Source organism: Littorina saxatilis, linkage group LG14, assembly GCF_037325665.1.
Source record: "Littorina saxatilis isolate snail1 linkage group LG14, US_GU_Lsax_2.0, whole genome shotgun sequence".
NCBI lineage: Eukaryota > Metazoa > Mollusca > Gastropoda > Littorinimorpha > Littorinidae > Littorina > Littorina saxatilis.
The window spans coordinates 11,769,287-11,796,951 of record NC_090258.1 but is presented as its reverse complement, the minus strand read 5'-3'; the positions used below and the strand labels follow the sequence as shown (position 1 = coordinate 11,796,951).

At 43.4% G+C, this 27,665-nt stretch overlaps 3 protein-coding genes across 3 annotated transcripts in view; 2 read left to right on the top strand and 1 right to left on the bottom strand.

The window, feature by feature from the left end:
- Positions 1-27,665, top strand: part of LOC138947123 (zinc finger protein GLI2-like) — a gene marked incomplete at its 5' end in the record, with an annotated part of 217,820 nt that overhangs the window by 33,640 nt on the left and 156,515 nt on the right.
- LOC138947106 (methylsterol monooxygenase 1-like) lies at positions 127-13,533 on the top strand. Its single transcript, XM_070318556.1, has 8 exons — positions 127-380; positions 1,564-1,641; positions 2,565-2,636; positions 4,078-4,154; positions 4,889-5,015; positions 9,772-9,820; positions 10,413-10,571; positions 11,171-13,533. The coding sequence occupies exons 1-8, from the start codon at positions 225-227 to the stop codon at positions 11,326-11,328; spliced, it is 876 nt and encodes a 291-aa protein (XP_070174657.1). The 5' UTR covers positions 127-224; the 3' UTR covers positions 11,329-13,533.
- LOC138947105 (guanine nucleotide-binding protein G(s) subunit alpha-like) overlaps positions 18,675-27,665 on the bottom strand; it is a 40,403-nt gene continuing 31,412 nt past the window's right edge. Inside the window, exons 9-12 of the mRNA XM_070318555.1 lie at positions 25,776-25,955; positions 25,218-25,363; positions 23,045-23,181; positions 18,675-21,209 (exon numbers count right to left, since the gene is read on the bottom strand). Of these exons, the coding sequence (XP_070174656.1) occupies positions 21,024-21,209; positions 23,045-23,181; positions 25,218-25,363; positions 25,776-25,955 (649 nt within the window). The 3' untranslated portion in view covers positions 18,675-21,023. The remainder of the gene's footprint in view (positions 21,210-23,044; positions 23,182-25,217; positions 25,364-25,775; positions 25,956-27,665) is intronic.

Below are 27,665 nucleotides of genomic sequence, written 5' to 3'. Positions count from 1 at the left end.
TTAATAAAGTGTACGTGCTTTGAGTGTGCACTGCATGACAAAAAGATCGTCTGCTCGTATCGCTAGATTACACAAGGCATCAGACGACATCCTTCGACCAATCAGAAAGCGCGTAACAACACACGTTCGGTGGCCGCTTTTGCAGCCGATCAGCTGAGGAAAACACTGTTTCGGTCTTTGGGTGCGATCAAAAGCGCCGGTAGCAGCTAGCGGAAAGTCCGACAATGGAGAACATCACGACAAATACACCGCAGATTGCTGCACAATTGTTTGAGTACGTTCCTGAAGTACGGAACCATTTCAAAGACGCATGGATTCACATGACAGACAACTACACCAAATTTCAGATCGCAACCTGGGGATCCATCCTTGTTCACGAGGTTTGTTACATCTTTTTGTCAGTTCTATCAGTCTTTGAGTGTAGAGCTTTGGCATGATTTTCTTAACAGCTCGATGAAAGTCTGTCTATAATGCCATTTAAACATGTGTGTGCGAGGTGTAGAAAGTAGAAACACTCAGTAAAACGTCAAAATATTTTGTGGATTGCATCAACATTTTTATGACAATGTAATGTATACCAGAGGATGCACGGTGGGGGTAGATGTGGTGGGTATGTTCAATATAAAAACAGCTATGACCGTTGTTAAGTAATGCTGAGCCAATGACTTTAAAACAAGTCCACTTAACTGATCGAATTATAAAGTAATCTGTCTCCATAGTGATTGTTTTTAAAATTGTGTGATCACTGTTATGAAAACAATTAAACTCATATATAATATATATATATGTAAGTGCACAAGCACATTGAGGCAGACAGACACCGTGACAGACAGGCTCAGGCATACATAGACGCACATGTATACACACCAATGTTTAACCTGGGAGAAAAAGGCGATGAGACATTTGATTGGTCCCCCTCAACCAAATTCCGATGGGACATAGTCGAAGGCAAGAAACGCCAAAGAGGCCTGTACGCGTTTTTCACCAATGATGCAAAATGGTGCAATATATATTGTGCCAAATTAGCCCCTTTATCGTATTATCCATGTGTTTGTGTGTGTAATCCGATGTAAAGTGTACATTTTGTGGCGTAGTGGTACGTAATATTAATGCGCCCTTTAACACACTGAAGGGAATTGTGATGGGACATTTTCAGATTTAATGCGCCAATGGCGCAGGGCGCACTAGTAAATGAAACCCTGCACACACATATATGCGCACACGTACACACTGCACACACACTGTGACACACACACTCACACGTTGTTCCCAGCCTCATCGGACAGTTGACCGAAGTATATGTCAATGAATCAATGATGGAACACACGAGGCCTGGGAACAACACTGCACAAGGACAGTGGAACCTCCCTTTTAAGACCTCTAAAAATGGTGGAAAACTGGGTCTTTAAAAGGAGGGAGTCTTAACATGGGAGTAAATTTACAAAGGTTATGAACAGAATATCTGAAAAATCAAGGTCTTAAAAAGGGGGAAGTCTTAAAAGGGGGGTTCCTCTGTACACACAACTACAGCTAGCTTATAACTGATTGTGATTTATGTTTCAGTTTGTCTACTTTGCTGCCTGCTTACCTGCGTTCCTCTTCCAGTTCCTGCCTTTCATGCACAGATACAAACTTCAAAAGGTAATGATTATTAGGCCACACAAAAAAGTTGTATGTTTCTGGTCACCCGACCCTACCTAGTTTTTTCCCGCCGACCCTAGACTTTTTTTTATTGCTTTTGTAAAAAAAAATAAAAAGTGTCAAAACGAAAGTAACAGACGGCAGACGACACAAGGGGGATAACCCCGCATCCCTTTTGTCTCATTTGTTTTGTAATGTGTTGTCTTTCTCTTTGTATAGTAAGTCCAGTCTCTTTGCGTCACTGTATAGTTATTTTCTACCCTGACCAACAAAAAAACAAGTCGCGTAAGGCGAAAATACAACATTTAGTCAAGCTGTCGAACTCACAGAATGAAACTGAAGGCAATGCAATTTTTCAGCAAGACCGTATACTCGTAGCATCGTCAGTCCACCGCTCGTGGCAAAGGCAGTGAAATTGACAAGAAGAGCGGGGTAGTAGTTGCGCTGAGAAGGATAGCACGCTTTTCTGTACCTCTCTTCGTTTTAACTTTCTGAGCGTGTTTTTAATCCAAACATATCATATCTATATGTTTTTGGAATCAGGAACCGACAAGGAATAAGATGAAAGTGTTTTTAAATTGATTTCGAAAATTTAATTTTGATCATAATTTTTATATTTTTAATTTTCAGAGCTTGTTTTTAATCCAAATATAACATATTTATATGTTTTTGGAATCAGAAAATGATGAAGAATAAGATGAACGTAAATTTGGATCGATTTATGCATATATATCTAAAGGCCTGTCAAAATGTAAGCATACAATGATACATTCATATGTTACGTACATTTACAAGAGAGAACAAAATGGGGTGTGGATTATCAGAACAGATATTAGAAACATCCTTAGGATTAAACTTGAGTTTCTTTGATTTTTATGATTAATTTATTAGAATTAAAACCTTGAAATTGTTATCCCTACCAGGACAAAGCAGAGACAGCTGACAAACAGTGGAAATGCTTCAGGCTGTTGATGTTCAACCATTTCATCATCCAGGTAAATTGTGTTCATTATCAAGTTTTATTGTTTTATTTCTGTTACCTACCTGGAGGATAGCCTATACGAGCAGGCCTTTTGATATTACTGCATCAGCTTCTTTCATCATAGTTCAGATGAGCTTAGGGCGGGGATGTAGCTCAGTCGGGCGCTGTCAGCGTGAGTTCGTCCCCACGTTCGGCGAGAGATTTATTTCTCAGAGTCAACTTTGTGTGCAGACTCTCCTCGGTGTCCGAACACCCCCGTGTGTACACGCAAGCACAAGACCAAGTGCGCACGAAAAAGATCCTGTAATCCATGTCAGAGTTCGGTGGGTGAACGGTTGAAAACGACGTTAAACACCAAATAAAGAAAGAAAGAAAGTTCGGTGGGTTATAGAAACACGAAAATACCCAGCATGCTTCCTCCGAAAACGGCGTATGGCTGCCTAAATGGCGGGGTAAAAGAACGGTCATACACGTAAAATTCCACTTGTGCAAAAAACACGAGTGTACGTGGGAGTTTCAGCCCAATAACGCAGAAGAAGAAGAAGATGAGCTTAGATTGTATTTTCTGAAAAATGGCATGCACTTCTGTCAGGGGAATAAATCAGTTAGTTGTTGGTATACACACAATTAGCTATCTTTGACTTTCAGATCTATGTTGTTACTGTACCACGAAAAACTGCGACTTTTAGAAGTTATGATGTGTGTGTGTGGGTCTTTGTGTGTCTGTGTGGGTCTTTGTTTGTCTGTGTGGGTCTGTGTGGGTCTGTGTGGGTCTTTGTTTAAACATGCTGTCACTTGTCTTTATTAATTGAGTCTTAAATTAAGCTGGTAACTAGTCGTACAGACATGTATATATATAGACACACAGTCAGACAGACATGTATATATATATAGACACACAGTCAGACAGACATGTATATATATATAGACAGACAGACAGTGAGACAGAGAAGAGAAGCGGATACATTGGAACCGCTGTTTTTAGACCCCCAATTTTAACTCAAGACTCCCTCTACTGAAAGACCTTATTTTTTCAGACGGTTTCTAAATTTATCTTCATTATACAGGCCTGGGAATGATACGCCTTTCGTCGTATTTACGACGAAGTCCTTTTCTAATTGTGTAAGAAAAGAGCCTCTGTCGAGTCTGTGTGCCCTTAAAATGCTTAAAACGCAACATTTTCCCGTCAGTACGCCCAAACCACTTGTACTTATTCCCAGGCCTGATCATACCTTCTGAGGTTTCTCATTTTAACTTTAAGACCTACAATTATGATTTTGGGATGTTGATCTTGAAGCAGAAATACCACTGTATTCAAGCTATGCTGTTGGACTTGGAGTCAATGTTTTGTGTTTTGGTAAGGTCTATTGCCATTTTGAGATTTATTTTTTATTTTTGTGTGAGTGTGTGTCTTTATTTGAAAAGAATCCATGATTTTGGAATGTTTTTTTCAGGCCCCTCTGATTTTTGGCACCTATACTTTCACGGAGATGTTTGGCATCCCCTATGACTATGATCACATGCCGCCCTGGTAAGAGATAATCAAATCTATGTCATTTTATTATAAACACACAAGAATCGTCACACCATTGGCTGACATCAGACGGTTTTTTGGTAATTAAGCTCTAGTGATACAATTTCAGAGCAATTTTCTCATTCATGCACAGAATTGTGGTAAAATAAAAGTGGTACCTAGCTGCTATCTTCTTCTTCGTTCATGGGCTTAAACTCCCACGTACACTTGGTTTTTTTGCACGAGTGGATTTTTAGGTGTATGACCGTTTTTACCATACGCCAATTTCAGGTACCTAGCTGCCATGAACGGACACCCTTTGAACCACCCAAAGATGTTCTTTCATTGCTGGTAGCCTTTTTCTGACAGGTATATTTTGGTCTAGATAATGGACAAAGGAACAAGAGAAATTGTGCCATCTCATTTAAGGGACCGTGTACCACCATACAGTGGAACCTCATTTTAAAACGCCTCCCTCCTCCCCCATTCCCCCCACCACCTCTGCCCCCCTCACATTTTCTGTTCATAACATCTGTAAATGTACCCCCATTTGAAGCCTCCTCTTTTTTACCTGTTTTTTTTTTTTAGACTTGATTTTCTCAAAATGTCTGAGGTCTTAAAAGGTGTGGAATTTAGGAGGAAAAGGCATTCATTGTTGTTTAATCACTGTTTCACAGCTTCACTTAATGTACTTTCTTTTTGCTTTTGATAAGTATTGCATACATGTACTAATCTGTGATTTCCAAATGCAGGTGGGACCTGTGTCTGCGGGTGTTTGGCTGTGCTGTGATAGAGGACGCATGGCACTACTTTCTGCACTTTGCGTTGCACGATCGCCGCGTCTACAAACACATCCACAAAGTCCACCACCACTTCCAGGTCAGTTTGGACAGTGATCTTGTGATCTACTTTATATGTTTTCTGACTCTTTACTGATAAAAAGACCAAAAAGCACTGTACTCACGTTAAAATGACGAACAGGGAACAAATAACGGCAACGTTTCGACCTCCGGGTCTTCTTCAGGCACGAAAAGACAAGTACTGAAAAGTGAATATCTTTTTGTTTTGTTTTGTCAGGTTTTTGGGGTGTTTTATGTATCTTTGTTCTGTTTTGTGTGTGGGTGGTGTTACAAGTTTTCGTCTCAAGAACCTGGGACAGGCTGATCTTTCTTAACCCAGTGTGGGATTTTCAGTGGGGCGACCACCCCCAACCCAGCGCGTCCCCGGGTGGCGGATAGGGGAACGGTCTTCAGATATGGAGATCAGCCGCTTGCGGCCGCGGACCAAACTGGCTCCGGGTGGGATCCCGGAAAATCCTCCCCCCTGTGCTCTCAGGGTAGGACGTACGGGCCATGAGCTAAGGGTGAGGTAACCCCGACAGAAAACCCCGAATGCTGAAGACGGAGGACCCGGGCCGCACGGCGCATTCTAACAAACCACGGGTACACGCACTTACGCAAATGATGACACAATCAACCAGCACAGATGGAAATGGCGCTCGCCCATTGAGGACCCCCCAGGGTGGAGCAGCGTCGGGTCCCATGCCTCAAAGGGACCCAGCCCCAACTACTGGAGGTCCCTCCCGTCCGTCTTGTCACGCCAGGGGACGCGGGAGGAAAGTGACTGGCACCACCACAACCAGGAAGAAACCCAGTCAGCAGCGACCTTTTCAGGTCATGCACTGGAACGCAGAAAGTATCCTGAACAAGAAGACAGAGTTGGAGCATATCCTGCATGAGAAGAACATCAACATCTGCTGTATTCAGGAGACGCACCTGACACCCCAAAAGTCCTTCAAAGTGAGAGGCTACCAATGCCTTAGGTCCGACAGAACAGACCGAAGCAAAGGAGGAATCCTGACCCTCATCAGGAACAACATCAATGCCTGTTTGATAGAAACGCACATGGAGGACTCCGAATATCAGGTGATTCGAATCCAGACGAAGACATCAGAATTCCATCTTGTCAACTTCTACTGCCCCAATGATAGACACCTCGCCCTTGACACGATCCCTGCAAAGGCCTCCAACTTCATCGTGGTGGGTGACTTCAACAGTCATTCACAGAGTTGGGGATATGACCACCTGGATCGGAGAGGAGAAGAGGTGGAGAACTGGCAGGACGACAAAGGTCTCATCCTTTTGAACAGTCCCTTTGACTGCCCTACATTCTACTCCAGAAGATGGCACACTACATCAACTCCTGACCTAGCTTTCTGCACGGAAGACATGCACCAGCTAACCAGCAGAGAGGTCGGAGAACAGCTAGGTGGAAGTGACCATCGGCCAGTCTTTTTGACCCTGGGCATGGAGTCCTGCACTGAAGCTTCCTTCCCACGGTGGAACTACAAAAGAGCGAACTGGTTCCTCTTTAGACACCGCACCAGCGAACTCACCAAAGACATCAGAGTCGAGGGTCGAGACATCAACATGGTGGCGAAGGACTTCAACATGAGCATCCTCAGAGCAGCGCGTGAGTCCATTCCCAGGGGTGCCAGGAGAGACTATAAGCCCTACTGGAGCAATGAATTGCAGGAACTGGATGATGATCTGGCAGACGCCAGAAGGGAAGCAGAAGTCAACCCGTCACAAAACAACAACATCCGCCTCCAGGAAGCCAAAGCCAAATTTCTCAAAAAGAAGCTACAGGCAAGACGGAGAAGCTGGCAAGAGAAAACAAGCTCTCTGAACCTTGAGAAGGATGGCAGAAAGCTCTGGAGGCTCACCAAGCAGTTGAATGATGAGAACACCAGCAGAGGAAAGATCACATTAGAAGAGAACGGGAAGGTGCTAACTGGAAAGCATGCTGCCAACCAATTTGCTGAAAGCTATGCAGCTGAGAGCAACCTCCATGTTAGCCCCGAGAAACAGAGAGAAGCAAGAAGAGAGAAAAGAGAGAGACCTGCCAGACAGTCGACAGTGGACGCCATGAGTCAACCACTCACACTCCACGAGCTGCACTCAGCTCTGAAAAAGTCAAAGGCGAAGAAGTCCCCTGGCCCAGACGGCATCACCAACGAGATGCTAACCCACCTTGGTAGTGCAGCAGAGAACAAGCTACTCGAGGTCTTCAACAGCAGCTGGCAAGAAGGATCGCTACCACAACTCTGGCGAGAAGCGATCATGATCCCCATCTTAAAAAAAGGGAAGGATCCAAAGAAGGCCACCAGCTATCGCCCAATCAGCCTCACCAGCTGTGTTGTGAAGACCCTGGAGAGAATTGTGAACGAGCGCCTCAGGTGGTACCTGGAATCCAGGAACCTCCTCGCCCCTGAGCAAGCTGGATTCCGACAGTTCCGCAGCACTGAAGATCAGGTCACTTACCTGGCGCAAGAAGTTGAAGATGCCTTTCAGGAACAGAAGCTGGTCTTCGTCACCTGGATAGATCTTCAGAAGGCCTTTGACAAGGTCTGGAAAGATGGACTCCTTGTAAAACTGCTGAGGAAAGGCGTGTCCAGCAACATGTACCAGTGGATTCGCTCTTACCTCTATAACCGCAGGGCAAGAGTTAACGTCGACCAGACCAAAAGCAAGAAGTTCCTCCTTCGTCATGGCGTCCCTCAGGGCGGAGTCCTCTCCCCCACACTCTTCCTTCTCTTCATCGACGATCTGGTGTCTGAGATGCCCAAGGGGATCAAAGCTGCTCTCTACGCAGACGACCTTGTGATCTGGTGCAAGGAGGAGCACGCAAGTACTGCCACCTACAGAATGCAGCAAGCGGCAGATAGGCTGAACGCATGGGCAGAAGATTGGTGCGTCTCCATCAACAAGGAGAAATCCTCCACCACCCTATTCACACTGTCGCCAAAGCAGAAAGCCGGAACCATTAGGCTTGGTGGAACTCCTCTGAGAGAGGATGAAGAAGCAACGTACCTTGGTGTCACCTTTGACAGGCGGCAGACCTGGAAACCACACATTGCACAGGCAGAGACGAAGGCCCGGCGCAAGCTAGCCATACTCAGGAAGCTGGCAGGTACCACCTGGGGAGCGAACGAGAAGATACTGAAGACAGTATACCAGGGAACAATCAGACCCCACCTCGAGTACGGCTCCACAGCGTGGTCAACCTCAGCCAAGACAAACCTGCAGACCCTTGACCGTGTGCAAAACCAGGCCCTCCGACTCATCACTGGTGCAATGAAATCCACGCCCATCAAGGAAATGGAGAAGCTTACCACCATCCAACCCCTCTGTCAGAGAAGAGAAGCCAAGACTATGGTACAGGCCGAGAAGCTCAAGTGCCTACCCGACCACCCCATGAAGCACAGACTGAGCAACCTCACCAAGAACCGGCTTAAACGGAGCAGTTTTGTACACGAGAGCAAGAGACTTTCTCGACAGTACAGGGAAGTCCTTCCACAGAACACTCTACCTCTGACTCAAGAAGAAGAGGAAACCCCCACGGCAACAGAGAAACCAGGCATCCAGATCTGCACAAGTGTTCCACATGTTACCTCAGGAGAAGATCAGAATGACACAGCTCGACAGGCACTCACCTTAGCCCTGATCGACGAACAGTACCCAAAAGAGGCGTGGATCCATGTATACACCGATGGATCAGCAACTAACGCCGTGCTCAATGGAGGTGCAGGCATTCTCATCCAGTTCCCTGGGGGACATACAGCTACATCCAGCGTTGCCACTGGCAAACACTGCACAAACTATAAAGCAGAAGCAGAAGCTCTCATGCAGGCCGCCTCCTTCGTTCAGGACTCCGCAGACCCTTGCTACCAAGTTGTCTTCCTCTCAGACGCCCTTTCAGTCCTTCAGGCCCTAGAGAACGACAAACTCCCACAGCTGGCCAAAGCATTACAGATGGTCAGACAAACCAGAAGAGTTGTCCTCCAGTGGATACCAGCACACTGTGGGATACCAGGAAATGAAAGGGCAGATGAGCTGGCAAAAGAAGGAGCCGTGGAAGACCAACCTGAAAACAGTGTCAGCTTTAGTGAGCAGAAGACAATCATCAAGGCATTGATGAGGCCAAGGACAAACAGAGATGACTACCACACAATGTCCAGAGAGCAGCAAGTCAACCTCATCAGGCTGCGTACTGGCCACAACAGGCTCAATGCTCACATGAACCGAAAGTTCAAGCTGGCGCCATCACCAACCTGTGCCTGCGGTCAAGAGGACCAAACAGCGGAACACATCTTACAGCGATGTCCCTTACTAGATGAGGAACGAAAAGAAGTGTGGCCGTCACCAACTCCCTTGCAGACCAAACTATACGGCAGTCGACAGGAGTTGGAGAAAACGACAACATTTATCACCAGTGCTGGACTGATTGTGTAACCTCTGCGAACGCCAAGAAGAAGAAGAAGTCTCAAGAACTTTCACTCACTTCAGAAAGCAGCTGGAGATATGAGCTTGTCTCACCACATGGGCAAAAAGATAAGGAAGCTAACTATTGTTTAAGTTCAAACCTCAACATTTGAGATGTGAATTACAGCGACGAAATGAGCCATACTCCGCTCCCGGGGGGGGGATGATAGGTTAAGGGCAGGATGTGTGTGGCTTAACAATCTGTCTAATGCTTGGTCAAGATAATGCTTGATCATATTGCATGCTAGCTGTCTTCAGCAACAACATACATACAATGAATTATTCTTAATTGTGTGCCTGTTTATTTTCAGACTCCCTTCGGTATGACTGCGGAATACGCTCATCCACTTGAAACGCTGAGTAAGTGTTGTTTTGTTGTGTGTGTTGTTTTCCTTTTCTCCGGAGCAGTGACAAAAGGCTGAGAAAAAACAATTGTATACTCTGTAAGGATCGGTGCGTAGCCCACTTTGTAGCGCTGGCTTTGTAAGCAGTTTGTCACTATCGGCTTGAATTTCAGGCCCTGGTAGAGTGGGGGATTTCTTTTTAATTCACAGAGTGCTGCCGAGAGACGATGTTGCTTTGGGTTTTGTTTTTGTTTTTTTCCTTCAAGAAAATAACCAAGAAAACATTTCTTATTTCAGGAATTCCTGATATCCAAATGGAAACTTGCAACCTCGTCTCAGTCCATTAGATTTGACTGCGTTATACTTGAGGGGGGTACCTTGAATGCAAGGTTTGGAATTTTCATTGCATTTAACAGTACATCACTCCTCCGAAAGCGGCGTATGGCTGCCTTAATGGCGGGGTAAAAACGGTCATACACGTACAATTCCACTCGTGCAAAAACACGAGTGTACGTGGGAGTTTCAGCCCACGAACGCAAAAGAAGAAGAAGAAGAACAGTACATCACATGTAGTGGACTTGTTCAAACTAGTAATGTTCTTTTTGCAGTCCTCGGTGCTGGGTTCTTCATCGGCATCATGATGTTCTGCAATCACTTCATTCTCCTGTGGGCCTGGGTGACTGTACGTCTCTTTGAAACCATCGACGTCCACAGCGGATACTACGTTCCATGGCTCAACATGTTCCACCTCATCCCTTTCTATGCTGGTAAGTTTGCTGTATGTGTTTGTTTGTGTGTGTGTGTGTGTGTATTGTTTCAAGGCATCAACGTCCAGATGAACTACTACGTTCCATGGCTCAATGCGTTCCACCTCGTGCCTTTCTATGCTGGTGTGTGTGTGTTTTCAACTTTTGTTTAAAGCCATCAACGTCCACAGGAACGTCTACGTTGCATGGCACAACGCGTTCCACCTTATTCCTTGTTAGTTGTAAGTGTTTGTATGTGTTGTGTTTGAAACCATCGATTACCACGTGCCATGGAGACAACGAGAGACTGTGTGTGGTGAGAGAGAGACCGAAAGGGACTGTGTGTGTGGATATGAGAGATTGAGAGAGATCGAAAGAGATTTGTGTGTGTCTGATGTTGAGGGAGACGTGTTTGTTTTTTGATCGTTCAAGGGGAACGAAGCTTGTTTATTGCTGTAGTTTCATATATGGGTGAGACTGAGAGGTATGTGCATAAACACACACACTAACAAACACACACTGTGACAAACACACACACTTACACACACACATTCATTTATTCATCTAAGCAGCCTCATCTCTGTCAATTCTTCAACAAAATGTTCTCAATGATGTTTCAGGTGCGGAGTTCCACGATTTCCACCACTACAACTTTGTGGGTAACTACGCCTCCACCTTCACCTGGTGGGACAAGATTTTCGGCACCGACCATCAGTACAAGGAGTTTCGCGCTAAACAGATCCTGCAGAAAGCTGAAGAAGAGAAGAAACAGAAGTAGTGATGAAGAAAATTCAGAATAAAGACTGAAAAAAGTATCACTAACAATGTTGGGTGAAGAATAGAGAGAGAGGAGGTGAGAAGAGATATGAAATCCAGATGAACAGAAAAGAAACAACAGAAAAAATGAAAAAGACTGGAAAAAAAGGTGTTGAAATGTCAAGCAAAAAAAGAGGGTAGAAGAGGAAAAAAAATAGCAAAATGACAAGAGAAAGAGGACAAGAAAAATGTGACATCCAAACTGAGTCTTGCGTTTCTTTCTTGAGAAATAGAAGTGTTGAGTGATGGTTAAAATGAGGCACAAATAAAAATGTGGAGAAAGAGAATACGACAACAACAGAGTGTGTGTGTGTAGGATGGGGTGGGGAGGGGGATGATGAAATATGGACAAGTGTTCTCAGCATTAAAAATGACAGAGCAGGGGGAATTGGCAAGAAATATCACACACACACACACACACACAAATGTTCACCTCAGATCAGAAGAAGACATAATTGAAAGAGGGTTTGACCCCCCCCCCCCCCCCCAAACAAACAAAAAAAATTTAATTAAAGGGGAGGGAGGGTGTGCAGAAGGCACAATATATAGGATGTGGGTGTGAGATGAAAGTAGAAGCATTTCATATTTTACCATTTGACTGCTGATGTCAAATAAGTTTCAATGGAGAAAGCTCACTAGAGCGGTGAAGCTTCTGTAAGTTGTGTTATGATACATCCTTTTTTTAATTCAATTTTTTGTAACCCTTACACAGTTTTTATTTTCATCAAGTCTTACCTCAGGTAGTCTACATTTCTCATACATGTAGATTTCCTTTTTACTGTGCATTGATGCTGAACTTGTCATGTGAAATGGTGAATAATGTAAAGCTGATCAAAATGTTTGTGTGTGTGGAGTTTTTCTGTGTACCGTGTCAAGAAATGTTCTTAATTAGTGATTGCGTGAATTCTGTCTACAATCTTAACAATTATTGTGAGTGATTGCGGTTTTCGTCAGTTTTTTTGTTGTGAATTTTATGAAATCTTTACAAAATGTTGCTGGTCGTTGTTGTTTTCTATTCTGTACTTTCCAATGGTTTTTTGAGTATTGTTTAAAAAATAAGGGGGGGGGGGGGGGGGGGGAAGGGGTGCAAAGGGATAAGAAGTTTATCCAAAATAAGGGATTAGCCTGTCTCTTTCTCTGTCTGTCTAAGCCCCCCCTGCCCCTCCTCTCTCTCTCTCTTTCTCCCTCTCTCACTACCGTGTACCACAGGGAAATGTATGTGATTTTGAGCTACTTTAGGTGTGTTATAAACATAAATGAATTGGTAATAACATATACTTCCAGAAAGACATTTACTTCTACATGTATGTTTTTCTATGCCAAGAGGTGGAGCCCACCACGTTAAAAGAACTTAATAATGATCTCTTTCTTTTAGTTTAGTTGTGAAGTGATAACTTACTGTACATGTGCTGTATGTTTGTATAATTAAGCTAGATTTTACTGATGAAAGTTTCAGATTTTATCAACAGTTCTTGATTTCAGGTTAATTTCAACACTTTTTAACTGGATTGGTATTGTTAAAGTTGGTCCAAGTTTACTGTTAAATCAAGTATACTGTTGTCAAAGATTACTGAAATTAGCGAAAGGAAATTACAAAATTAGCTATCTTTCTTTTTATTTCTTTACATTTTGTGTGAGTGCTTGTTCTGAGATAAAAATGTGAATATGTTAAATTATTTATGAGTGTGTACATATGTCAGCCATGTCTGATAATTTCTGTTGTGAATTTAAGGGCATTTACTTTTACTTCCACGAAGATTTCATGTATGTTTCTCATGTGGTGTAACAGTGCTTCATGTTGCCTTCTTGTGACTGCAAACACATATTTCCCTGTTTTATATAATTTTCAAGCATTGCTAAAGAATCCTAATGCTTAATTATGGTAAATATGTCATTTGTACTATTGTACTTTAAGTTAAACTTATCTTTTATTTCTTCTTGTTTGTTACCCCTCAATGGGCGAGGGCCGGATGAAAAGAAGCATGTATACATTGCTTATTCTGTCACCCTCGTAAAATAAATTTCAATTCAATTCTCTTTGTTAAGAACGTAAAATCTTGTCAGAGATAAAATCAAATGACAGTTGATTGAAGCTCAAGGGTTTGCTGATGCTTGTGTGTTGTTAAATGGTGTTCAGAAGTAAAATAAAAGAAAAGTATTATTTGTATAGCTTTCTTTTTCACATCTGAAAACTACTATGTTCGTTTTGTGATGTTTGAAGAAGGGAAATTCTGTTGCAAGGCTTTTTGTGCTTACACACACACACTTAACATTTAGACAAACACACACACATAATAATAATAATAATAATAATGCAAACTTTTATAGCGCTATTCTAGAAAAATGTCTACTCTTAGCGCTTTACAATACATACATCGACCAAGCATACTATACATGCACAGGCAAAGAAACCGACCAAACATAACCAACAAACTATACATGCACAGGCAAAGAAAACGACCAAGCATACAATACACGCACAGGCAAAGATAACGACCAAACATAAGCAAACATACTATGACCAAACATAACCAACATATACTGTTCAAAAAAAGAAACGCATAGTTGCTACTTGCCAAATTTGTTTTATTTTTCGAAAAAATTAACAGAAAATCCAGTATTTAGATTATTTGTTTGAAATTTGGTATGGACACAGTTGAATGCACACACAGTTCATTTGCATCTTCAAATCAATCAGTCAATCAATACGATTGGGTGCCGAGGCTGTCAAGTCAGTAGGGGGTGTGACTGCCTTGAGCAGCAACAACTGCCCGGCACCTTCTGGGCATGGACTGGATCAGATGCCGGATATCTTGCTGTGGGATGGTGTCCCACTCCTCCTGAAGTGCCTGCAATAGATCGCGGTGATTTGCCGGCGCTTCTTCTCGCCTGCGCACACGTCTGTCCAATTCATCCCAGAGGTGTTCTATCGGGTTCATGTCTGGCGACATGGATGGCCAGGGAAGCACCTGGACATGGTGGTCGGTGAGGAACTGGGTGGTGAGTCGTGCTGTGTGCGGGCGAGCGTTGTCCTGCTGGAATATGGCATCCTGGTCAGCCAGAAGAGGAAGGGCGTGTGGGCGCAGAATTTCCTCCACGTATCGCTGGGCAGTTATGCGCCCTTGGACGTGCACCAGGGTGCTCCTTCCAGCGGTATTGATCGCCCCCCACACCATGACGCCTCCACCACCATGAACGGGTGCCTCATCCACACAGTTGGGCGCGTAACGTTCGTTTACTCTCCGGTAGACCCTCCTCCGACCATCATGTCGCTGGAGCATGAAGTAGGACTCGTCGCTGAACCACACGTGTCTCCAGTGATTCCGGACGGTCCAGCGAAGGTGTTGGTTGCCCCACTGCACTCGGTTCTGGCGATGGCGGCGGGTGAGGACAGCTCCTCTGTGAGGTCTGCAAGCTCTCAAACCAGCTTCATGCAGGCGGTTCCGCACGGTCTGGTCCGATACTCGGTGTGGCCCGGGGAGAGCCTGGACAGAAGATGAGGCCGACAGGAAACGATTCCGGAGGTGGCGGAGCCGTATGAAGCGGTCGTGAGCAGCAGTTGTCGCCCTTGGTCTTCCCGCTCGTGGCAAGTCAGCAACGGAGCCAGTGGCTTGAAACCCTGACCCACAGTCTACTGATGGTGCTCTGGGACACGTGGAAGTGCCTGGCGATTGCACTTTGACTTTGGCCTGCTTGTAAACGACCCAATGCAATTTGGCGGTCTTCTCTGCTCAATCGGGCCATCTTTCGTCGCTGAATTGTCGTCTGATTTCTTTGTGGCGAACAATCCGCTTTTATGGGTTTTGGAAAACATGGTGAGAGCTCAATATTCCCCGAGTTTCACAAGATTACACTGAAGCATGACGAGTGGTCATGCCAAATGAGCAATTTTGACATTGTAGCCACTGATAACGCATGCGTCACGTGCAGAGCTCACTTGTGGCAATGGACGAAAGGTCGACGACCAGATAAACTTAACCAAATATTACAAGCTATGCGTTTCTTTTTTTGAACAGTATACTATACGCGCGCAGGCAAAGAGAACAATCAGCACATGTAATAATTACTGACAACTAATAATGCAGGCATACAGTGACAGTCCAATACACAGCCTAAGCACAAGAACCACAGTAGGCTTCTATATAAAAACGTGTCAACAGTACTATTTACACACACACAAACAGTGCTGACACAAAGCGCAGAAAATATATATACACGTTATTTTAGGCACTAGGTAGGGGGTGAGGTGGGGCGGGATGGGGTGGGTGGGGAGATGCTGGAGGGAAAAAAATCACTTGCGCTGAAAGAGGTGTGTTTTGATATTTGTCTTGAATGTAGTGAGAGAATCTGTGTGTCTGAGAGGCACAGGTAATCTATTCCAGGTCACAGGGGCTTGATAGGCGAAGGACCTCTCGCCACATGTCTTTGTTTGCACTGTGGAGAGTCGGAAGAGTCGAGTGTCGGCGGCGGAGCGAAGCTGACGAGAGGGGGTGTAGAGATTGAGGAGTTCTGACAAGTATTCTGGGGCACAGTTTATTTCTCACGAACGAGAGAAATCTGGGGTTCAGTGCACGAGAAAGGACTCGACTGGAAGGGAACCAAGCGCCGCTGACATTGAGTTTTGTCTGAGGAACACGCACGCACACACACACGCACGCACACAATTGGACGACAGGGACAAATTAAGACACAACTGTAATAATTTTTTCGACTTTAATCATTCTTCGTGAGATGACAAAAGGGAGGCACACATTGAAATATAAACAATATTGTGATCATATAACCGCGGTAGAAATATATGAACATTTGTTTATCAAAAGTAGACCGGCGACAGAGGCAAAACAGCTATAAAGAAATAAATAATAAACAATCTGTTGAGGGGAAAAAACGTAATTAAAGAAAAACACACAACACCACAGTAACAGTATCCCCCCCCCCCCCCCAAAAAGAAGATATATGTATATTAAAAAAAAATTAAATAAAAATATTCAAGCAAAGGAAACGCTCGCGCAGGCAGACTGTTTCTCTCGCGACACATTACAGTGGTTATCCCCCTTCGATTATCAGTTTCTGTTTACGTTCTTGAGGTGAGTCAAGTCTAAAACGTTATTCGCATTAGAACGTAAAAAAAGGAAAACACACACACACACACACACACACACACACACACACACACACACACACACACACACACACACACATCTACAGTAATTTAACGATTAGGCTACTAAGCAAGCATGCGGCGTGACCTCCACTCTCATTTCTTCAATTCAAATAAAATGAAAAACCGTTATTCAGCAAATACAGCTTATACCCAACTGGAAAACAAGAGGCGAAGCCTTCAAGGCTCACGTAAGAAATCGACAAACAGTAACACAAACTCAATCACTCCGTCACACACACACACACACACACACACACACACACACACACACACACGGTAAGCATAGGTGAAACTGTGCAACTCGGAAAGCGAGACACTAGATCTGCCCGCTCACAATAACAATGACCGAGACTTTCAGTAATTCCTTCGCGTGACGTCTAACCCTCTTACGTCATAATGTGACGTCTTCACACACGTCAAACACTTTTGACCGAGACGTAATCTTCTTATGCGAGCTTTACATAGACTCGGAAATGTTAAAGTTTCTATCACACACGCACGCACGCACGCACGCACGCACGCCGCACAGACAGACAAAAGTTAGCATCGCATAGGCTACACTTACGTGAGCCACGTGAGCCAACAAGGAGTGAAAATCCCTCCCTGGTGACATTTCTTCTCGTGGGATAAGACAATCCCTCCATGATTGGGGACATATACCAACAATCAAGAGCCTGGCCGGTGCTCGCTGTAGTGAGTTTGAATTTGTGGATGAATTCGTTTCTTAAAAAGCCCCTAGTGACTCTTATGCATGGAAATAATTCTTCACACACACACAAATCCCACTGTGCAAAGACAGAACCCAGCTGGCTGTTCATGATTTTTGGTATGTGACCAAGTGGAGGGATGGTCTTATACACTGTAAAAGCCTGGCCATATCTGAGACGGTGAGTCGATTTCCTTTCACGGGAAGGAAGGGGGATCTTCACTACCCCCACTCCCGCCACAAACACTCAATCACGCGCACTTTACCGGCGGGTAGTTATCTGTCCGATAATCGTTTACACATTCTTCCACATTGAAAAGTAGGTGTCAATGTGAAACATGATGACATTGATAATACAAGATACTATTTCTCAAGCGCGTCAGGTGCTCCCTTGTCGACTCAGAAGCACCAGAGATGTCAATTATAGTGAAATGTTGACATATTGTCGTCTTGTCTTTAAAAACTACTGCAGATGTCAAGTGTCTACAAAGAAATGAAATGTAGACATTTTGTCACCTTGTCTTCAAACCCTACTGCGGATGTCAAGTGTCTACAAAGAAATGAAATGTAGACATTTTGTCGTCTAGTCTTCAAATACTACTACTGATCTCAATTGTCTACAAAGAAGTGAAATGTAAACATATTGTCGTCTTGTCTTGAAAACCTACTGCGGATGTCATTTGTCTACAAAGATTTACAATGTAGACATACTGTCACCTTGTCGTACAAAGATTTACAATGTAGACATACTGTCACCTTGTCGTACAAACCCAGTGTGTGCATAAAACCCCGGCAACCGTGCATGTGAATAGTCACACAATGTCGTGCTATATTTAAACTGATGGCAATTATATCCAAAACTTGCTTTGTTTTATACGCACGCACGCACAAACACACATCAGTGTGCATCAGCGTCGTTATCAGTGTGTTCGCACGTACACACGCACGCACACACAAACCGTGATACACACACAAACACCCACACACACTCTCACACACGCACGCACCCGCATATACACATACACATACATACTCACACCCACACACACACACATGCGCGCGGGGGGCTATTGGGCCTCATACACTTCCCAAGAACATTTGAGTGGGAACTATAAAGTCAGAATCTTGAAGTTAAATCGAAACTACGTCGTGCTTCATAGTATACTCATCATTTGTTATTTACACGGTCTGTAAGTCGTAGATCGTGTAAAGATGTCAAATATACACATTCATCATTGGCTATTTTGACCTAAACTCCATCTGCTGAGAAGTGTGCATCAGCATCGTTACATGATCAGTGTGTTCGCACGCGCACACACACAAACATACACACGCAAACACACACCCATAGACGCACTCACGCTCGCACTCACGCTCGCACCACCCCCCCCCCCCCCCACACACACACACACACACACACACATGTATATATATACACACACACACACACACACACACACACACACACACACACACACACACGTGACACACAATTTGTGTAGGGACGTGTCACTGTGATAATAATCGCTCTCTTTCGTCGAATTTAAAATGCCAAATCAGAGCTTATACAAATAAGCAATAACGGTAGCACGAACGTACCAACATGAAAACAAATAAAACCTAGGTCTATTTTCACTCACAACCGAAGAACAACAAGGTAAGAAAATGCCACACCAAACGACAAGAACACAAATATCAAGACACAGACTCAAATTGTTGAATGAGAGAGTTTCAAAACAAATGCTAGATGACGTTATCAGTTTCTGTATCCATATCACATTCCAAGTTCATTGCACAGGTGATGTTTTTAAAATATACGGGCGATATCCAAGCAACGTTAACCAACAGACTCGGTTTTTTTAACGTATCACCAACTCATGTCCCTAAAAGGAAAATTTCCTGTGAGGACGTTAAGGACCCCCATTTCACCTTTCAGACTCGGTTCAAAGCAGTTTCTGGCTGTTTCTATTTTAAAGCTTTCACACAACGCACAACACTAGCCCAGTAATGTACTTCTTGAAAGCTTGCAACGGGCCCAACAATCAAGTTTGTTTCACAGTGGTCTGAAGTACACAAAAAAGCAGTTTTTAGAAAAAGTGAAAGAATGAAGTGGGTTTTTTTTTGGCAACAGTCATGTTGTGAGGCACGAAGATAATATTCACGGATTCAACACATTCTTGCAAGTCAAAATGAGCGAGGCTCAATTACAAGATGCTGTTACATTCTCTAGATCTCCGGGTTAAGACAAAAAAAATGGTCGACTGTCTAATGTACATTCACTCTACCATCCTCAACTCAACCACCACACACACACCAACACCATTAAACCTACATCAGTCCAGAAAGTGACGCCATTTGAAAGAGACCTTCCACAGAATGTCAAAGAATCCCACAAAAAAACACGTATCCAGTAACAGATCTCGAAGGTCGTGAAATGACCTTGACGTAGGCCATGATTTACGCGTCATAACAAATGCAGACGTCCGTATAGAGTGAAGTCTATCTGAAAAATACCATTCGAATACACACATCAGAAAAATCAAGTCCATCTCATTTTTGGTTCCAACACTATTCGAACACACACTTTTCTCGAGACGATCCAACAAAAACCATTGACCACTATCATGGTCAAAATGTCTTGGTTTCTGAGTCGACAAAGCCCATTCGATTAAGTTGGGAAAACAAGACTGATAGGCTTTGCTTGGCGATAACCAAATGAAGTCGATATAATAAACGTTCATGAAGTTTGCGGCAAATTACGACACAGTCTTCTTCCCCAAGCTCCATCCTGGGTGGCCATGTTTCCAGGAAATCCTCCACATGTACACACATTCTTCAGACAGAATGATTCCAGCATTTCTCTGCATGACATGGTGGATAACTGTTAAAAGCAAATGAAAATTTTCCGTAGTAATGGTTCTGGGAACAAATCACAGAAAACTAATGCTCGACATTTTCCACTGAGGAATGTTCCGATGATGGTGACTTCATTGAGAATGCATTGTCCCCCTTTGCTCTCAAGGAACTGAACAAGTAAGTTGTCCACGCAGACATCAGGCCAAACTAAGCCTTCTGGGCCTGTCATGGGTCACACTCCCACTCATTCTGAGCTGCAACGCAACTCATAACCACCGTTAGCATGCGAAAATAGGTCAAATCATTGCTATGCTCCGAGACTGTGACTGACAAGAGAAACCACTTAATTTAAGCACTAGCTTTCGAGATTGAAACAAAATTTCATTGCCATTGTCTTATTAAATTCTAGAAGTTTTCATCGGATTTTCACTGTTCATACCAACAATCAGAAGTTTCCAGTGGATTTTCAACGTTCCCCCCAAAACTTAAAAGTTTTGAGATGATGTTCACCACTACGTCCCAAGCTTGAAGAGTTTCTTCAGAGGATGTCACCACTACCTTGTTGAAAACTTGAAGCTTTTAGAAGATTATTTTTTGCATCTTTCTTTCAGATTTTTTGTTTGTCTGTTTGTTTGCTTAACGCCCAGCCGACCACGAAGGGCCATATCAGGGCGGTGCTGCTTTGACATATAACGTGCGCCACACACAAGACAGAAGTCGCAGCACAGGCTTCATGTCTCACCCAGTCACATTATTCTGACACCGGACCAACCAGTCCTAGCACTAACCCCATAATGCCAGACGCCAGGCGGAGCAGCCACTAGATTGCCAATTTTAAAGTCTGAGGTATGACCCGACCCGGGTTCGAACCCACGACCTCCCGATTACGGGGCGGACGCCTTACCACTAGGCCAACCGTGCCGGTTTTTTTTCAGATGATTCCGAATCTTTCCAGATGTTTCCTGATGATCAGCTTTCGACATCCTTCCAGAACCTTTGTGACGTTGTTGGTGTCCACTGCGCATGTGTAGAAATATTCACAGGAATGATGCTGATGCCAGTCCTTCTCGTTCTGGGCCAGAAACTCCTTCAGAGTTAGCTCCCCTCGCACGATTTTCTGAAAAGAAGATAGAAAAAGGCTAAAATTAATTTCTTTCAATGTTTTTTTGTTTTTTTTGGACAAAATCATGTTGAAAATTTGGAAACTCTTTATTTTTATTTTTATACATTTTCTTTCTGTTTCTTTGTAGTTTGTCTGCTTGTCTCTGTTCGTCCGTCTCTCTCTCTCTCTCTCTCTCTCTCTCTCTCTCTCTCTCTCTCTCTCTCTCTCTCTCTCTCTCTCTCTCTCTCTCTCTCTCTCTCTCTCTCTCTCCCTCTCTCTCCCTCTCTCAATATCTCTCTCTCTCTCTCTCTCTCTCTCTCTCTCTCTCCCTCTCTCAATCTCTCTCTCTCTATTTTCTCTTTTTTTTTCTCTCTCTCTCTCTTTTCTCTCTCGCTCGCTCGCTCTCTCTCTCTCTCTCTCTCGCTCTCTCTTCTCTCTCTCTCTCTCGCTATCTCTCTCTCGCTCTCTTCTCTCTCTCTTCTCTCTCTCTCTCCTCTCTCTCTCTCTTTTCTCTCTCTCTCTCTCTCTTTTCTCTCTCTCTCTCTCTCTCCTCTCTCTCTCTCTCTCTCTCTCTCTCTCTCTCTCTCTCGCTCTCTTCTCTGTCTCTCTCTCTCGCTCTCTCTCGCTCTCTTCTCTCTCTCTCTCTCTCTCTCGCTCGCTCTCTCTCTCTCTCTCTCTCTCTCTCTCTCTCTCTCTCTCTCTCTCTCTCTCTCTCTTTGCCTTTCAAATCTCTCTCTCTCTAATCGGCTCCGGTTGACATGTTGCCCGGAAATAACTTCAGCAAAAATTGTTCGTGACAAGAGAAAATGCAGTAGAAGACATTATAAAGAAACAATAATAACATTCTACGACACAAAACTGAGACAAGGCAAAGGACAACAGAAAGCAAACAATCACAGATTGGGTAAAAATGAAAGCAGAAGGAACTTGAAATTGGACAAAAGCCCACCCAATGTGACAGTTAAAACTCTCTCTCTCTCTCTCTCTCTCTCTCTCTCTCTCTCTCTCTCTCTCTCTCTCTCTCTCTCTCATTCTCTCCTTGTGTAATAAAGTTCTGAGCTCTCTCTCTCTCTCTCTCTCTCTCTCTCTCTCTCTCTCTCTCTCTCTCTCTCTCTCTCTCTCTCTCTCTCTCTCTCTCTCTCGTATCCTGTATTCTTGTGTAATAAAGTTCTGAGTTCTCTCCCTCTCTCTCTCACTCTCTGTCCCTATCTCCCTCTCTCGCTCTCCCTCTTTCCCTCTCTCTCTCTCTCTCTCTCTCTCTCTCTCTCTCTCTCTCTCTGTATGCATGCTGTTGTACTTCGCCGTGAGCTCTGGTGAGAAGGGGCGATTACTAAGTGTCCATTATTATTATTATTTATTATCAACATCATCAGGGTTTAATAATTATCTTAAAGCATGTATATTTGCTTATCCATTACCCTCTAAAATCAACTATTTTCTTAAATTTTCCTGTGTTTTGATGTGTTGTCTTGTGTTGTCTTGTCTTGCCTTATGTAGTCATTAATAATGTCACTCATGTAAAGTAGGGTATGATAACCGTTGCGATGATAACCTAAAGAGGTTCCTGCAATGTATCGATCTTGATCCTGATCCTAGGGCCTCTGTCTGCCTTTTGACAGCAAGCTTCCATCGTGCGCCGCTTTCGTCTTGTCTTGTCTTGTCTTGTGTTTTGTTCTCTTGTCGCATGTGTCGCGTTGTGCCCGTATTTGTATGTGTTTGTCTGTGAGTGCCCGAAAATGTGTGCGTGCGTGCGAGCGCGAGCGTGCATGTAACTGTCTTGAATTTCCACCCGTGTGTGTTTGTTTCCAGAAATATTTAACAAAGATTATCTATGTCCATCACCTACTCACCATGAACAGATGTTTGATGTAACAGGCTGTTTTCGTCACAGCCGGGTTAATGTCTGTGCGTGAAGACGTGCGCCCTCTACGTCTTGGTGCGTCACTTCCGCCCGGAAACGCCTCCATGAATTCAGACTTTTCTCCGTCTGAAAAAAAGGAGATAACAACTGACGTGAACTCGAGAAAAAACAGTGCTGAAAATTGAAAAAAGTACTTGAGTTCATAAGCATGAATGCAGTGAAACACTGCTCCAAAGCCATGTGTCAGATTTATTTTCATTAATTTCAATGGTCGGCAATTCCTCCGAAAGCGGCGTATGGCTGCCTAAATGGCGGGGTAAAAACGGTCATACACGTAAAAGCCATGAACGAACAAACAAACAAAAATGGTCGGTAATCGTCTTTGACACCCTGCATTTACCCGTTAGGTAAGTATTTGCAGCAGACATTGCATTGTAGGATCTAGGACAGTATATAGGGTGTCTCTAAAAAAAAGTACCCCAAAAGACATTAAAACATCAGTACCGAGAAATGGAAAAACTAAGAGAAGGGACAATGAAATCCGAATGACAACACCGTGGTTCCAACAGGATGGAGCCCCACCACATTCTCAGAGAAATCCAGAACATCCCACAGGAAACATTACCCAATGTAATGAACAATAATTATGGCAATGAGGATGCAGTCTGTCATTGGAAAACGGGGTGGCTACATTGATCACGTGGTGTGAAAAAACAGACGATCTCAACTGAAAGCTGTGAACTGGGGACAAAACTCCTATGAACTGACTACAATATCACGCAAACATGATTTCAATAAAGTTACTGACTTGTCTGTAGTATTGAAAGAAAATCGGGTACTTTTTTTGAGACACCCTGTTTATATAGGTTTTATCTTTTCTATAAGTTAGATCAGTCCAGCCAACAGATACTGCATGTGCTCCTTCAACAATCAAGCTGAAAACCTCCGATAGCCAATGAAGTCATCAGGAATTATGGTTGTTGACTTATGAGGCGAAACCTGAAGAAAAAAGCCCAATTTCAGGGAGCATCTGATGACCCAGATAACCCAAATAATGAGATCAGACCAAATTTGTCTACATTGAAAAATCAGAAGAACACACCGAGACGATCGATAAGATCAGCACAAAGTGAAAATAACCGCTTGTTGTTTAACTGCCCTAGTTACGAAAAACTCACGCGATCCAGATAAACCTAATATAATGACATCATACGGAATAATAATTTTCGTCCAAACTAATTTCGTGTATTACACCTATCTCAAACTGCGAATGATAATGCCACGTTATCACGCTAATCGTCAACGATCTTCTAACTGATATACTATAAGCCTTCCGCTTCGAAGAGGGAATTACCAAAGATAATTATCGGACCCGTTGACCAGTTCAACCAGAGGTGAAAGACTAGCTTCCGTTAGCTTATATTAACATGGATAATGATAAGATTTCATGTAGGTCCTGTGAGGTTACCCTTATGGAAATTCGGGCTGCTTTCTCCATGGGGAAAGCGAGCTGCCGTACAGCACAGCACAAGCCATTTAGTGTTTTGTGTTTTTGTTGTTGTTGATCAAATAAAGCAGGAACCTCTGGCTATGTATATTGTGCTAGCTTTAAGCTACATTCCTTCCAGGCGAGTTAAGGGCAACCTTCCAGTGCAACACGAAACAAAAGTCAAAAGTCAAAAGCTGTCTGTGCTCAATCAACCATTCTTTCTCGCCACGGTATTCTGCGTATTCCCGTGTGTGTGTGTGTGTGTGTGTGTGTGTGTGTGTGTGTGTGTGTGTGTGTGTGTGTGTGTGTGTGTGTGTGTGTGTGTGTGTGTGTGTGTGTGTGTGTGTGTGTGTGTGTGTGTGTGTGTGTGTGTGTGTGTGTGTGTGTGTGTGTGTGTGTGTGTGTGTGTGTGTGTGTGTGTATGTGTGTGTGTGTGTGTGTGCGTGTGTGGGTGGGTGTGTGGGTGTGTGTGTGTGTGTGTGTGAGTGTGAGTGTGAGTGTGTGTGTGTGTGTCTGTGTCTGTGTGTGTATGCGTGCGTGCGTGCGTGTACATACGTGAGTGCGTGCGTGCGTGTGTGTGCGTGAAGGTGCATGTGCGTACGTGGATTTTGTTTTTTATTTTTTTATTCGGGAATAATGTCCAACACTAGCCGTTGCATTTTTGACCACTTACTAGACGGACTGAAGGACTCGTAGTCAGGGAAGACGTCAGGGTGTTGGTCCATGAAGCACTCCTTGATAGAGCGACCCCTCGAGATCTTCTCCGCCAGAATGTCGATCTTGTTGAGAAAGAGCAGGACCGAAACCAGTTTCAAAAACCTGAAAAAGAGGCAGAAATAAAATCAACATCATCAGACTGCTCTTTACGTGCGTACTTTCTAAATAATTGAGATATAATTATATCTGTTATCAAAATAAAAGCAGCGTCATCAGATTGATCTTTGATTTCTCAATACTTGAGCCATATACAGAAATAAAATCAACGCCATCAGACTGCTACTAGATGTCTCAATATTTGAGCTTCTGTGATACACCTCCCCTGAGTTTCTCGTCTTGAGATAACAAAGTGTTCTATGTCTATGTCAATATACAGAAATAAAATCAACATAATCTGACTGCACGTAGATTTCTCAATATTTAAGCTATGTGTAGAAATACTAATTTTAAATCTTTTCTTGTTGGAAATGAGCAGTTTTTTATATTTGGTCGAACATTCTATTAATGTTCTCACCTGTTATTCCAGACCTGCTCGAAGATTTCCAGCGTCTCCATGAGTCTGTTCTTGGTGGGATCCTCTCTCAGGGTCTGGTCAAAGCCGCTGCAGTCAGCCAGGTACAAGATGGCCACCACGGAATCGAACACCTGGATCCACTTCTTTCTCTCCCCTCTCTGACCCCCCACGTCGTACACACTGAAACCAAGAGCAGATATTGTACACACGGAAACCAAGAGCAGATACTGTACACACTAAATTCAACAGCAGATATTGTACACACTAAATTCAAGAGCAGATATTGTACACACTGAAACCAAGAGCAGATATTGTACACACTGAAATCAAGAGCAGATATTGTACACACTGAAATCAAGAGCAGATATTGTACACACTGAAATCAAGAGCAGATATTGTACACACTGAAACTAAGAGCAGATATTGTACACACTGAAACCAAGAGCAGATATTGTACACACTAAATTCAAGGGCAGATATTGTACACACTAAATTCAAGAGCAGATATTGTACACACTGAAACCAAGAGCAGATATTGTACACACTGAAACCAAGAGCAGATATTGTACACACTGAAACCAAGAGCAGATATTGTACACACTAAATTCAACAGCAGATATTGTACACACTAAATTCAAGAGCAGATATTGTACACACTGAAACCAAGAGCAGATATTGTACACACTGAAACCAAGAGCAGATATTGTACACACTGAAACCAAGAGCAGATATTGTACACACTGAAACCAAGAGCAGATATTGTACACACTGAAACCAAGAGCAGATATTGTACACACTGAAACCAAGAGCAGATATTGTACACACTGAAACCAAGAGCAGATATTGTACACACTGAAACCAAGAGCAGATATTGTACACACTGAAATCAAGAGCAGATATTGTACACACTGAAATCAAGAGCAGATATTGTACACACTGAAATCAAGAGCAGATATTGTACACACTGAAACCAAGAGCAGATATTGTACACACTGAAACCAAGAGCAGATATTGTACACACTGAAACCAAGAGCAGATATTGTACACACTGAAACCAAGAGCAGATATTGTACACACTGAAACCAAGAGCAGATATTGTACACACTGAAACCAAGAGCAGATATTGTACACACTGAAACCAAGAGCAGATATTGTACACACTGAAACCAAGAGCAGATATTGTACACACTGAAACCAAGAGCAGATATTGTACACACTGAAACCAAGAGCAGATATTGTACACACTGAAACCAAGAGCAGATATTGTACACACTGAAACCAAGAGCAGATATTGTACACACTGAAACCAAGAGCAGATATTGTACACACTGAAACCAAGAGCAGATATTGTACACACTGAAACCAAGAGCAGATATTGTACACACTGAAACCAAGAGCAGATATTGTACACACTGAAACCAAGAGCAGATATTGTACACACTGAAACCAAGAGCAGATATTGTACACACTGAAACCAAGAGCAGATATTGTACACACTGAAACCAAGAGCAGATATTGTACACACTGAAACCAAGAGCAGATATTGTACACACTGAAACCAAGAGCAGATATTGTACACACTGAAACCAAGAGCAGATATTGTACACACTGAAACCAAGAGCAGATATTGTACACAGTGAAACCAAGAGCAGATATTGTACACACTGAAACCAAGAGCAGATATTGTACACACTGAAACCAAGAGCAGATATTGTACACACTGAAACCAAGAGCAGATATTGTACACACTGAAACCAAGAGCAGATATTGTACACACTGAAACCAAGAGCAGATATTGTACACACTGAAACCAAGAGCAGATATTGTACACACTGAAACCAAGAGCAGATATTGTACACACTGAAACCAAGAGCAGATATTGTACACACT

Excerpts from the sequence above, each read along its gene's own strand:
- LOC138947106 (XM_070318556.1), top strand. The coding sequence starts at position 225 with ATGGAGAACATCACGACAAATACACCGCAGATTGCTGCACAATTGTTT. Across the intron at positions 1,642-2,564 it reads ACAGATACAAACTTCAAAAG|GACAAAGCAGAGACAGCTGA; the intron begins GTAATGATTATT and ends TATCCCTACCAG. Across the intron at positions 4,155-4,888 it reads TATGATCACATGCCGCCCTG|GTGGGACCTGTGTCTGCGGG; the intron begins GTAAGAGATAAT and ends TTCCAAATGCAG.